The sequence below is a fragment of the Myotis daubentonii genome, chromosome 2 (assembly GCF_963259705.1).
Source record: "Myotis daubentonii chromosome 2, mMyoDau2.1, whole genome shotgun sequence".
NCBI classification, from domain to species: domain Eukaryota; kingdom Metazoa; phylum Chordata; class Mammalia; order Chiroptera; family Vespertilionidae; genus Myotis; species Myotis daubentonii.
The window spans coordinates 126,243,867-126,258,414 of NC_081841.1; the positions used below are offsets into that span (position 1 = coordinate 126,243,867).

A 14,548-nucleotide genomic window follows, 5' to 3' on the forward strand; every position below is an offset into this window, starting at 1 on the left:
TTCCTAGCCACTTGGTATTTTTTCTGTTCCTGGGCCCAAGTCCCTAAACTGTCTCAGTTCCTACCTGACTCTGAAAGTAGGAAAAGGAAAAAAGTAATACACTGAGGGACAGAGAAAAATTTTTTTTAGGAAAAGGTTGGTTGGGCATATTTTTCTGAGTTAGCTTTCTTGGCACCCTGCTTTGAGGGGCTCTGTAAGTTTTGACAAGTTGAAATTTTCACTGTGTTCTTAATTGCCGACATCACATAGCAACTGAAATAGGCTAAAGGGACTATTTTTAGTGGCTAATATTGAACCTGAAAAATCATATACAATAATTTAAAAAGATTGGATCCTTCTATTTTTCAGTGCAATATGAAATAAAAATCAATGAATTTTTTTTTTAATAGAAATTTAATCTCGAGGAGAGCTTCTGTAGCTAAGAAAAGGCACATGGGTAGGGTTCTGCATATTTTTGCCATGACCAATTTTGCTGACCCTAAACTATAATAAAATTTTATAACTTATTTTGTATTTCCAAATCACATGTGAAGTCATGGCACCAACAGTTCAATAGAAAACACTTCACTAGATGGTTTCTCACCAGAAATGTATAGTTTTATCTTACATTATCCTTATTTGTCTAAATTTCTTTGGATCCATTTGTGGACTTCCCAAATACAATCACCTCTTATGTCTGGTCTACCTGAACTTTCTCCCTGCATTGCCTATCTTTAGTTCTCTCTGGATAGAGGATCCTGTGCATGTGCAGTGTGAAGTCTCTAAAGATTTTGGTGGAAGTGTTGCTTGTGATACTAACTTCTGCTTTAGTGACCCAGGGATTTCAACTAGAAAACTCTATTGAGTAATTCTATTTCTTCACAAATGGAAAATGACAAAATTAAGGCCCCAAGACAAGAAAAGTATCATCAGTTTATTTTCCAATAAGTGAAAACTGCTCTGAAATGTAACTTACTGTTTTCTATACCTAGGAGGGATCTCGTGGTAGCAGCCCAGAATTTTTTCTGTGCTGGCTGTGGAACTCCAATAGAACCTAGTAAGTATGGAAATTGACTGACTGCTTATTATATGATGACAGGGCAGAGAATAACAAAGTTGGGCACTGCATTGATTGTGTGAGAGAAGTTAGTATGAGAACTTCATAACATTGCCCTCTCTTTCATAAAGAGGCCATTGTGGCCTACAGGGTTATGTGACTGGCTTCTCAGACTCATCTCCTAGTTTCCTTCCCATCTGGGACTCAGCTCTAGCCACAAGGCCTCCCTGTTGGTCCTTGAAGGTGGCAGGCTCACTCCTGTCTTAGAATGCCAGACATCCCCAAAGCTGGTTTCCTTACTTCCTGCACATCTTCACTCAAAAGCCATGAAGTTTTCCCTGGCTGCCCCATTGGAAATGTTCACCTTGCCACAAACATACATGTGTATGCATTATGCATTCCTTCTTATTCTAGCACTTATCTGCCTAAAATATTTTTTTAGATTTTACTGGTTTTTCTTATTATTGACTTTCTTCCTCACTAGATTCTAGGTTCCATTAGGTCAGATGTGTTGTCTCTTTTATTCATTGCTTTAGCCCCTGCTCCTACAAGGTGCCTGGCACACAGCTCAAAAGATAAGTTTGTTGAATGACTGAACAGCTTACCAAGGAGCTAGCCAAACTCCTCTGAGGGGGTTTGAGGGGATCATCCCTGGGCCAGCTGAGGCCTAGAAAATCAGGGTTCCCCCAGTCAGAATTTCAAGTTGCCCACTTGAGACTAGGAATCACTTGTTCTGCTGTGAGAGTGTCCATGGTGTGACCCCCACAAAGACTGGGAAGAGGAGCTTTATGGGAAAGGGTTCCCTTGACTTTTGATAGGTAGTCTTGGAAGGAACGAGACTTTGAGGGCCTCCCCCTCAAGATATAAAAACAGAACACAGAAATCTATCTGGACATCCTTCTACAATGTTGAATGACCATTCCTGCCATGCATCACAGTTGTAACTAATTTTATTTAAATAACTCATCTTCCCAGTCTAGTAGGAACTGTGTATATTTGACTAACCACTGTATTCTGGTGCCTCAGTAAATATTGAATGCATGAGTCAGAAATTATGAACACATGACTATGATTCCACCAACTTTTCAAGTACTTCCCTAAATTTATTCAAATATGAAGATGTTTGCCCACACTGTTGATACAGTAGTGGTCCTTCCCTTATAGTCATCAGCCAAGTAAATAACAAGAACAATGCATGCAACAAAAGAGAAAGCCAAGAGTGCTATGGGATTTACATCAAGGGAAATTAATCTGGGCTTGGGGGTGGGTAGAGTGAGAATTTTTGTAAGGAAGTGATTATCCCCAGAAGAGTGTGTGGGGGGAGGGGTGCGGAGACTCACCATGTGCAAAGGGCTCGAGGCTATTGCAAAGAAATTCTGTTACTAGATACTATGAATAAGAGGAGAAAACATGCTACAGAGATAGGCAGCGCACAGACCCTAGAGGCATTATCAACCCAACCGTGTAAACAATTTTGCACTTTTCCTGTGAAATTCCTGTAGTTCTTATGCTACCAGAGAGCCCCCTGAGTGGGCTCTCCCCTCCTCAGCTCTTGAGAAACAATTCAGATGAGTGACAGACAACAGTGTTGAAGCAAAGCAAGCAAATTTATTTAGAAAGAAAAGTGAATTTTCTAAGGAAGCAAAGCAAGTGAATTTATTAAGAATATAGTTGGCATAAAGATAAGTGGGCAACTCAGCTAGTCTGAGCATCCTGCCTGGTAGGGAATCAAAGGGTTTTATACCCCTCACCCTATAGGTTTCAAAGTTACCCTGCCAATATTTTGGGAAGCAGATTAAGTTTCAAAGTCTCCTTCTATATTGTTGTGGCTTATCTCAGAATGTTTATACATACATCTGGTCATCTTGTTTAGCAAGACCTAAGACAGCTGACTTCTTTGTTTAGTGGGTGAGATAAACTCCCCTTTTTCTCCCCTTCTCCTCTCCTGCTCTAGCACCCATCTTTCCTGTCTAATATCCCCCAAGTGATACCATCCCAAAGTTTTGGGGATTTTGTTGTTTGTCCCCCAGACTTTATCTGTCCTTCTGTTTATCTGGTACAATGACATTGTTTTGGTCTTTGTTCTCTATTTTCCCAAGCAAGGGTGATTTAAGCTATGTATTCTCTGGTTAGGGAGGAGCTGTCTAAACCATTTGCTCTCAAGTGTCCTTGGTTGGGGAAGATAAGGTCATGTGATTCACAGTCTGGCTGCAAGCTGCCCAAACTATTTGGCCTTGTTTAATTTTCTTGTCTTAATTTTCCCATTCCACTTGCCCAGAAATTTTCCCTAGCTTCTTACTACCCTGACACACTTAAAACAATTTTTTTTAACTTTTTATTTTGAGATAATTTTAGACTCACAGAATAGTTACAAAAATAGTACAGATATCCCATATACCCTTCACCTAGCTTCCCCTAATACTAACATAATAATCACAGTATAATTATTAAATGTGAGGAATAAGTATTGTTACAATCCTGTTAAATAACTACACAGACTTTATTCAGATTTAATTATTGTTCTTTATTTGTTCTAGGGTCCAATCAAGAATTATACATTTGAATTTAGTTGTCATGTCTCCTTAGTCTCCTCTAATCTCATATCCACAGAGACATTTAAAAATTGAGCAACAGACAATATGACATTTTGCCCTTTAATACTTAAGCATCTATATATATAAAAGCCTAAGCAACCATTAGTGACTGGTTGACTGAACAACCAGTTGACTGGTCGCTATGACTTGCACTGATCACCGGGGGGCAGATGCACAATGCAGGAGCTTCCCCCTGGTGGTCAGTGCACTCCCACAGCCAACCTCCCACAGTCCCTCCCCCTGGCTGGTTGGCCCCAATCGGCTCTGATCGCCGGCCAGGCCAAAGGACCCCACCCGTGCATGAATTCGTGCACCAGGCCTCTAGTATTTTAATAATAAGAATTATGAGTAGTTATCACACCAAAGAAAATAACAATTGTTGATATTGTCTAATACTAGTCCATATTGTTGTCCCTAAGATAGCATTTATAACTAATTTTTCTATCCAGGTCTTTACCAAGTTTCATCCATTACATTTAGCTAGTATTTCTCTTTAGTCAATTTTCTTCTAGAATCGCAGTTTCCAGAATAGTAGCCACTAGCCCCTGTGGCTACTTAAAATTAAATTAAAATTAATTTAAATTCGGGGAGTGATATCAGAGGAATGGCAGCATAAGGGCACATCTATCCTCTTCCCCTAACATTTCAACAAAATAATCACCTATCATTCAACAAAGAAGTTCCTGCTCAACACAGATGCACGCCTGAGAGACCTGCACACTGGAATAACTAAGGTGGGCTCCTTGGAATAAGTGGGGAGATGAGAGAAGGGAGGTAAGCCGAACATGGCTACAGTGTGTCTACTGTGCAACTGGGAACTGGCTGCAGCAGTCCTGGGCATTTTCCTCAGCTGGTCGAACCAACAGAGAGCTAACCCAGCAAGTGGCTGGCTGTTGGAATAGCCACTAGAGTGGCGGCATTGTGTGGGCACACACAAATAGTGAGAGAGTGTCTGAACCATAGGGGCATGTTGTGAATTAGATTTGAGTTCCATGCATGAGCTGCGAGTCAGCAGACAGCCTCTCTACAGAGTCGCTCCCCACTCCCCACCGCTGGGCCTGGCTGCTGGCTTTCAGGCAAAGAAAGTAGATCGCAGAGCCCTGCCACTAATTAGACTCCCATTGCCCTTGGATTTTTTCCAGGAATGTATTGTCTGTAGGCCAAGAGCTATTGCAGTAGAAACACAGTTTCCCTCTGTGACTGAGCCCCAGGAGGGGTGCAGTGGTCGGCAAACCGCGGCTCGGGAGCCACATGCGGCTCTTTGGCTCCTTGAGTGTGGCTCTTCCACAAAATACCATGTGCGGGTTCGCACTTACAGTGCGATTGAAACTTCGTGGCCCATGTGCAGAAGTTGGTTTTTGGCCTGGGCGAGTCTATTTTGAGGTAGTGGCGTTAGAAGAAGTGGGGGGTGTCAGTCATTGAGGACGTATTTTAGCAAAGGCCAGCTTAGGAGTACCCTAATTAAGTTAATAACAACATACCTACCTATATAGTTTAAGTTTAAAAAATTTGGCTCTCAAAAGAAATTTCAATCATACTGTTGATATTTGGCTCTGTTGACTAATGAGTTTGCCAACCACTGGGCTAGACCCTTGGAGGTCAGGGACTGCCATTACCATGAGGGAAAAACAAACCTTACCCCTAAGCAGCAGAGGCAGTACAACCCTAAGGAAGCCACAGAGGCTCAAAACTGTGAGGCCACGGGGGGGGGGGGGGGGGGGGGGGGGGGATCTTGCAATTCAGCGCCATCTACTGGAACAGAGATAAATGGAAAGACGAAGAGAACAAAGACATACAAAATAGCCCTACGAGACCTCTCCAATTCCATAAAAAACCCCAAAAAACCCAAAATCAGAATCATGGTCATAGCGGAGAAGGAAGAGAGAGAGTATGGAATGGAGAGTCTATTAAAACAAATAGTAGATAAGAACTTTCCAAATCTATGGAAAGAACTAGATCCTCGAATCCAAGAAGCAAACAGAACACCTAGTTACCTCAATCCAAAGAGGCCCTCTCCAAGGCACTTGGTAATGAAGCTGTCAAAAATTAGTGACAAAGAAAAAAATCCTCAAAGCATTCAGTGAAAATAAGGAAGTGACCTACAAAGGAAAACCCATCAGAATTTCACCTAACTTCTCAGCAGAAACTCTATAAGCAAGAAGAGAGTGGAACCAAATATTCAAATGCCTGAAAGAGAGAAATTATCAGCCACACATATTATATCCAGCAAAATTATCCTTTTAATATGAAGGAGAAATAAGAACATTCCCAGACATACAGAAACGGAGGGATTTTATCACTAGAAAAACCTCCATTGCAGGAAATACTCAAGGGAGTTATTCTACATGAAACAAAGAACATAAGGTTATGACACTAGAGGTAGGATTGCCAAAAACTCACAGCATAAACAGGGATAATTTGTGACAACAAAAACATAGAAGGGGAAGAGGGACAGGTATGGACAGGCAAAGGAAGATGAAGATCAGATGTACTCAAAAGGGAAAATATTATGGTATATATGCAACTTCACTTTTTATAAAACTAAGGGCAACCACACACAAAAATTCCCCAAACAAGACATATAGCTTAAAAAAAGAAGAAACAGAGGAAAGAAGTATGGAATACCATAAAACAAAAACAACAGATAGAAGCATAAAGGAAAAGAACCAATGGAGGCACAGTTACCAGAAAAAAATTTTTTTCTTTTTTTATTATTTTTTTTTATTGCTTACAATATTACAAAGAGTATTACATATGTCTCCTTTCCCCCCCCCCCCCCCGCCCTTGACAATCCCCTGGCCTCCCCTACCCCCCAGTGTCTTATGTCCATTGGTTATGCTTATATGCATGCCTACAAGTCATTTGGTTGATCTCTTACCCACCCCCCTCCTGCCCTCCCATCCTCCCCGGCCTTCCTGCTGTAGTTTGACAGTCTGTTCGAGGCAGCTCTGCCTCTGTATCTATTTTTGTTCATAAGTTTATAATTGTCTTTATTAACCAGAAATGAGTGAGATCATGTGGTATTTTTCCTTCATTGACTGGCTTATTTCACTTAGCATAATGCTCTCTAGTTCCATCCATGCTGTTGCAAATGGTAAGAGTTCCTTCTTTTTTACAGCAGCATAGTATTCCATCGTGGAGATGTACCACAGTTTTCTAATCCATTCATCTACAGATGGGCACTTAGGATGCTTCCAGATCTTAGCTATGGTGAATTGTGCTGCTATGAATATAGGGGTGCATATATCCTTTCTGACTGGTGTTTCTGGTTTCTTGGGATATATTCCTAGAAGTGGGATCACAGGGTCAAATGGGAGTTCCATTTGTAGTTTTTTGAGGAAACTCCATACTGTCTTCCATAGTGGCTGCACCAGTCTGCATTCCCACCAGCAGTGCACCAGTGTTCCTTTTTCTCCACATCCTCTCCAGCACTTGTAGTTTGTTGATTTGTTGATGATAGCCAGTCTGACAGGTATGAGATGGTACCTCACTGTTGTTTTGATTTGCATCTCTCGGATGATTAGTGACTTTGAGCATGTTTTCATATGTCTCTTGGCTTTCTGAATGTCCTCTTTTGAAAGGTGTCTATTTAGATCCTTTGCCCATTTTTTGATTGGATTGTTTATCTTCCTTTTGTTAAGTTGTATGAGTTCCCTATAAACTTTGGAGATTAGGCCCTTATCAGATATGACATTGGCAAATATGTTTTCCCACACAGTGGGTTTTCTTGTTGTTTTGTTGATGGTTTCTTTTGCTGTGCAGAAGCTTTTTATTTTGATGTAGTCCCATTTGTTTATTTTCTCTTTAGTTTCCAATGCCCTAGGAGTTGTATCGGTGAAGAAATTGCTTCGGCATATGTCTGAGATTTTGTTGCCTTTCGATTCTTCTAATATTTGTATGGTTTCCCATCATATATTTAAGTCCTTTATCCATTTTGAGTTTCTTTTTGTGTATGGTGTAAGTTGGTGGTCTAGTTTCATTTTCTTGCATATATCTGTCCAATTTTCCCAACACCATTTATTGAAGAGACTATCTCGACTCCATTGTATGTTCTTGCCTCCTTTGTCAAATATTAATTGAGCGTATTGGTTGGGGCTGATTTCTGGGCTCTCTGTTCTATTTCATTGATCTATATGTCTGTTCTTGTGCCAGTACCAGGCAGTTTTGAGAACAGTGGCTTTGTAATACAGCTTGATATCTGGTATTGAGATCCCACCTACTTTGTTCTTTCTCAGGATCGCTGCAGCTATTCGGGGTCGTTTTTTATTCCAAATGAATTTTTGGAGAGTACGTTCTAGGTCTGTGAAATATGCCATTGGTATTTTAATAGGAAGTGCATTGAATTTATAGATTGCTTTGGGCAGTATGGACATTTTAATGATGTTGATTCTACCAATCCAAGAACATGGTATGTTCTTCCATCTCTTTATGTCTTCCTCTATCTCTTTTTTCAACGTCCTGTAGTTTTCTGAGTAGAGGTCTTTTACCTCTTTAGTTAAGTTTATTCCTAGGTAGGTTAATTTTTTTGGTGCGATGGTAAATGGGATTGCTTTTTTAGTCTCTCTTTCTGCACATTCACTATTGGTGTATAGAAATGTCATAGATTTCTTGGAGTTAATTTTGTATCCTGCTACATTGCCGAATTCATTTATTAAGTCTAATAGTTTTTTGATGGAGTCTTTAGGGTTTTTTAAGTATAATATCATGTCACTGCAAATAAGGACAGTTTTACTTCTTATTTTCCAATTTGGATGCCTTTTCTTTCTTCTTCTTTTCTAATTGCAATGGCTAATACTTCCAGTACTATGTCGAACAGGAGTGCTGAGAGTGGGCATCCCTGTCTTGTTCCTGTTCTCAGGGGAAATGGTGTTAGTTTTTGTCCATTGAGTATGATGTTGGCTGTGGGTTTGTCATATATGGCTTTTATTATGTTGAGGTATGATCCTTTAATTCCCACCTTGCTGAGAGTTTTTATCAAAAATGGGTGTTGAATTTTGTCAAATGCTTTTTCTGCATCAATTTATATGACTATGTGGTTTTTTTCTTTCAATTTGTTTATGTGATGTATCACGTTTATTGATTTGCGGATATTGTACCATCCTTGCATCCCTGGGATAAATCCAACTTGGTCGTGGTGTATGATCTTTCTGATGTACTGCTGGATCCGATTTGCTAAGATTTTGTTGTGGATTTTGGCATCTATGTTCATGAGGGATATTGGCCTGTAATTCTCTTTCATTGTGTTGTCTTTACCTGGTTTTGGTATTAGGGTGATGCTGGCTTCATAGAATGAGCTTGGAAGTGTTCCTTCCTCTTGGATTTTTTGTAGTAGTCTGAGGAGGATAGGTTTTAGTTCTTCCTTGAATGTTTGGTAAAACTCCCCTGTGAATCCGTCTGGTCCTGGGCTTTTGTTTGCTGGAAGCTTTTTGATGACTGCTTCAATTTCTTCCATAGTTATTGGCCTATTGAGATTTTTAGATTCTTCCTGATTAAGTTTTGGAATGTTGTGTTTTTCTAGGAATATGTCCATTTCCTCCAGGTTGTCTAGTTTGTTGGAGTAGAGTTGTCCATAGTATTGTTTAACAATCATTTGTATTTCTGTGGGGTCTGTTGTCATTTCGCCTCTATCATTTCTGATTTTGTTTATTTGGGTCGTCTCTCTTTGCTTCTTGGTGAGCCTGGCTAGAGGTTCATCAATCTTGTTTATCCTTTCAAAGAACCAGCTCTTGGTTTCATTGATTTTCTGTATTGTTTTTTGGTCTCTATGTCATTTATTTCTGCTCTAATCTTTAGTATCTCCTTCCTTTTGCTCACTCTGGTCTTTTCTTGTTGCTCTCTTTCTAATTCTTTGAGCTGTAGATTTAGATGATTTACTACCATTTTTTCTTGTTTGTTGAGCTAGGCCTGTAGAGCTATAAACTTCCCTCTCAGGACTGCTTTCAATGTGTCCCAAAGGTTTTGGATTGTTGTGTTTTCATTGTCATTAGTTTCCAGGATGTTTTTAATTTCTTCTTTAATCTCATTGGTAACCCAATCAATATTTAATAACATGCTATTCAGCTTCCAAGTGTTTGAGTATTTTGAGTTGTTTTTATTGTAGTTTATTTCTAATATTATGGCCTTGTGGTCTGAGAAGATGCTTGGTATGATTTCAATCTTCTTGAATTTGGGGAGACTTTGTTTGTGACCCAATATGTGGTCTATTATTGAGGATGTCCCATGAGCACTTGAGAAGAACGTATATTATATGGCTACGGGGTGAAGTGTTCTGAAGATGTCAATTAAGTCCATCTGATCTAGTGAGTCATTTAGGATTGCTGTTTCTTTGCTGAGTTTTTGTCTAGCGGATTTATCCAGTGATGTCAGTGGTGTATTAAAGTCCCCTACTATGATTGTATTGTTGTCGATCTCTCCCCTGATATCTTCCAGGAGTTTTCTTATGTATGTGGGTGCTCCTGCATTGGGTGCATATATGTTTATCAGGGTTATATCCTCTTGTTGTATTGATCCCTCTAGTATTATGAAGTGGCCTTCCTTATCTCTTGTTATGGCCTTCACTTTGAGGTCTATTTTGTCTGATATAAGTATTGCTACCCCAGCTTTTTTTTCATTTCCATTTGCCTGAAAGATATTTTTCCATCCCTTCACTTTCAGTCTGTGTCAGTCCCTTATTCTGAGGTGGGTCTCTTGTAGACAGCAAATATATGGGTCATGTTTTTTTATCCATTCAGCCACTCGATGTCTTTTGATTGGACTATTCAGTCCATTTATGTTTAAAGTTATTATTGTAAGGTATTTGTTTGTAGCCATTTCTATTTTTTTTTTTTTTGTGGCTGTTTTCTTTCTGGGCTTTTTAGTTTTTCTTTTTACACCAGTCCCTTTAGCATTTCTTACATTGCTGGCTTGGTGGTGATAAACTCCCTTAGCCTTTTTTTGTCTGTAAAGCTTCTTATTTCCCCTTCAATTTTGAATGATAGCCTTGCTGGATAGAGTATTCTTGGATTCAGTCCTTTGCTTTGCATCACTTTGTAAATTTCTGTCCATTCTTTTCTGGCCTGATGTGTTTCTGTTGAGAAATCATTTGATAATCTGATGGGGGATCCTTTGTAGGTAACTCTCTGTTTCTCTCTTGCAGCCTTTAAGATTCTCTCTTTGTCTTGTACATTTGCCATCGTTATTATGATGTGTCTTGGTGTGGATCTTTTGGGGTTCATCTTGCCTGGGACTCTCTGTACTTGTGTAACTTTTTTCTTCCCCATATCTGGGAAGTTTTCTGGCATTATTTCTTCAAATAGATTTTCTAATCCTTGCTGCTCTTCTTGTCCTTCTTGCAGCCCTATTATGCGTCTGTTACTTCGTTTCATGTTGTCCCAAAGCTCCCTTAGGCTCTCCTCCTGCTTTTTAATTTTTTTCTCCAGTTGCTGTTCAGATTGAGCTTGTTTCTCTGACTTATCTTCTAATCCACTAATTCGGTCCTCTGCTTCTTCTAATCTGCTGTTGAAACTTTCCATGGTGTTTTTGATTGTAGCTATATCACTTTTCATTTCTTCCCCATTCTTGCATAGGTTGTTGATTTTCTCATCCATCTGGTGAATGAATTGTACAACCATTATTCTGAATTCTTTTTCTGTCATGTTGCATGCTTCAACTTCATTAATTTCCTTTCTTGGCGATTCCTCATTGTCTTTCCTCTGGGTGTTGTGTCATCTCTTCATTCTGATTATCTCCCGATGGTTCAAACGTCGAGTTGCGTGGGCCTGGGCCCGTGTGCAGTGGGAGCCTCTGCCACCCTAGTGTCACTGAAGAGCTCTGACACTAAGATGTGTGGTTGTTGTGTGTTGGTGGGAACCAGGCTCGCTCAGAGTCAGTGCTGTCAGCGCTCAATGTGGCCTCATATGTGCCCTTAGAATCAGGGACCCTGCCTGCACTGTGCTGAAACAGAGACCCCCCTGAAGCGTGTTGAAAACCAGAGCCCCCTAGAGTGCGCCAGGAGTTAGAGTTCCCCAAGAATCCAGTATCAGAGTCTCTGTTGCTTCGTGCGACCTTGCCTTGAGAATCAGGGTCCCTGTGTGCCCCTGCACCAGGAATTGGAGTCACTGGCTCTTAGTATGAATGCACAGGAAATCAGGATCTCAGGCGCAGGTGATAAGAAACACAGTCAAGTCACTGGTGCTTGGTGCTGCCTCCTGCCCAGAGAATCGGGGGCCCTGGGCCTGTGATACGCGGGACAAATTCCCGGTGTTCGCGCGATTGCTCCCAGCCCAGGGCTCAGAAGCCAGCAGTGCGTGTAGGCTCAGTTCCTGGGGTTCGCGCATTTGGTCCCAGCCCAGGGCTCATAAGCTGGGAGTGTGCGTAGGCTCAGTTCCTGGGGTTCGAGCGTTTGCTCCCAGCCCAGGGCTCAGAAGCCGGCCCTATGGGGGATCAGCTCCAAGATGCTCGCGCACTTCCAGGCTAAAGTTCCTGGAGTGCTGAGGCCCCAGCAAGGGTTGGGTCTATCAGTTAGTTACTCTGGCGCTGCCCGCAAGCCTGCGGCAAGGGGGGATGGGCTCTGTTACTCACGGATCTGCCGTGGGGATTTCTGAACTTTTGGTGTCTGCAGGTCTGTAGCTGTGGTCACAGGTCTCTGTCCCCAGTGGCTGCAGGGTCCTGGTATGCGTCTGAGATCAGACTGGGTGGTGCTGAGGCCAGGATCCTAGTCTCAAGCAGCTCTGTTTCCCAAGATGGCGTGGTCGCCGTGCCTGTGCTGGCTGCCCAGGAGTGTCTGCGCAGGGAACGGGACTCCGCCACCTAAGACTGCCTGGTTAGCAGCCCCTTAGAAGACCTGCAGAATCTAACTGTCCCTAGCTCATACACACACACCACACGCGTCCACACACTCCTCTTTCACTCCAGAAAAAAATTAATTTAAAATTAATTAAATTAGTGCTGTTAGCTACATTTTAAGTGCTCAATAGCCACATGTGGCTAGTAGCTACTGTATTGGACAGCACAGATATAGAGTATTTCCATCCTCACAGAAAGTTCTATTGGATAACACTGTTTTAGATTTTTGCCTCCTTTTCCCCCCCTATAATTTTGACTTTTCCTAAGATGACAACAATTGTGGTTTAGAGCAGGGTTTCTTAGCCTAAGTACTATTGACTTTGTTGGGGGTTGCTGTCTGATGCACTGTAGGATATTTAGCAGCATCACTAGAAGCCACTAGCAGCTATGCATTGTAACAACCAAAAAGTCTCTAGACATTTCCAAATGACCCTTGGGGCAAAAAGTCACTCCTGGTCAAGCACCAGATTTTAGGGCTTTGTTTTGTTCTGTTTTAATTAAAGGATTGAAGAAACCAGAAGAAATGGACATAATTTATTCTGTATTGATAATATAATGCTTAGTATATATTCCATGAAATTTGATGAATGAGTGATGGGTTATTGAAATATAAGTATTTTAGGTGTTAGGGAAAGATGAATTATATCCAGAATTTATAGGCACTTTTTTTTTTCTCCCCATCTTGCTAAGTTTGATTAGAAATGTAGAGTACAAGAGCCAGGGTATACCTCCTTTTTTGCCCATCCTTTATAATAAAAGGCTAATATGCAAATCAACTGAATGGTGGAATGACCAGTCGCTATGATGCTCACTGACCACCAGGGGGCAGATGCTCAATGCAGGAGCTGCCCCCTGGTGGTCTGCACTCCAGAAGCCGGGCTCACAGCTGGTGAGCGCAGCGGCGGTGGTGGTGGGAGCCTCTCCAGCCTCCGTGGCAGTGCTAAGGACCCCTCGGGGGATGTCCACCTAAGCTGGCAGAGGGACATACCCCAAGGGGTACTGGACTGTGAGAGGGCACAGGCTGGGCTGAGGGGATTCCCCCTCCCTCTCCCCGCCCCCGTGCATGAATGTGGTCCACCAGGCCTCTAGCTTAGTATAAAATGTATTGGAACCCTGTCATAAGTAAAATAATACTCATTATCTGCTACACCAGAGATTTTAATCAGGGTGGGGAGATAGATGCAATACAATAGACTTTTCAAAGTTTCAAGCTTGAGAACTCAAACATAATTATTAGGTACTTAATAAGTTTTTAACAATTTGTCAACCCTAGAGAGATGTCACATAATTAATTAAGAGTTTAATAATAGTGTATGGCCTTGCCAGCATGGCTCAGTGGTTGAGCATCAACCTATGAACCAGGAGGTCACGATTCAATTCCAGGTCAGGGCACATGCCTAGGTTGTGGGCTCAGTCCTCGGTAGAGGGGTGTGCAGAAGACAGCTGATCAATGATTCTCTCTCATCATTGTTTCTATTTCTCTCTGCCTCTCCCTTCCTCTCTGAAATCAATAAAAATACATTTTTTAAAAAAATAATAGTGTATGTACATATATATGTACAGTGGGGCCTTGACTTACGAGTGTCCCGACTAACGAGTTTTTCGAGATACGAGCCGTCTGAGTTGCGAGCTAAAATTCGGGTTACGAGCCAGCTTCAGATATCCCACCACTAGTTGGCACAGCAAACGTCACAGTGAACGCCACAACATCAGCCCAGCATCACGTGTCTCACTCGTTCACTTTTTGATTTGACATACGAGTAATTTGAGTTACAAGCTCCGTCACAGAACGAATTAAACTCGTAAGTCAAGGCCCCACTGTACTTACCATTATCCTCATTATTCACAAATTCCATTGTTTATGAATTTGCTTGCTCCCTAAAATTTATTTGTAACTCCAAAATCAATGCTTACCATGTTTTACTCATTCACAGATATGCACAAAACACTGAAAAATTTGAGTTGCCTGAAATTTAAGTTTCCTGTTGCACACGTTCCCAGCTGAAGTTGAACAAAGCAATGCTTTGCCTTCTTCTTTTAGTGCATACAGTAAACGAGGTCTTTCAACAGTCTATTTAGTACCTTTTAAAAATAT

At 41.3% G+C, this 14,548-nt stretch overlaps 1 protein-coding gene across 7 annotated transcripts in view; it reads left to right on the top strand.

Moving 5' to 3' along the window:
• The window catches only part of RUBCNL (rubicon like autophagy enhancer), a 76,413-nt gene that overhangs the window by 45,139 nt on the left and 16,726 nt on the right, over positions 1-14,548 (top strand). For all 7 annotated transcript variants that reach the window (XM_059684476.1, XM_059684474.1, XM_059684475.1 and 4 more), the window contains one exon: positions 972-1,036. In XM_059684476.1, coding sequence (XP_059540459.1) covers positions 972-1,036 — 65 coding nt within the window. The remainder of the gene's footprint in view (positions 1-971; positions 1,037-14,548) is intronic.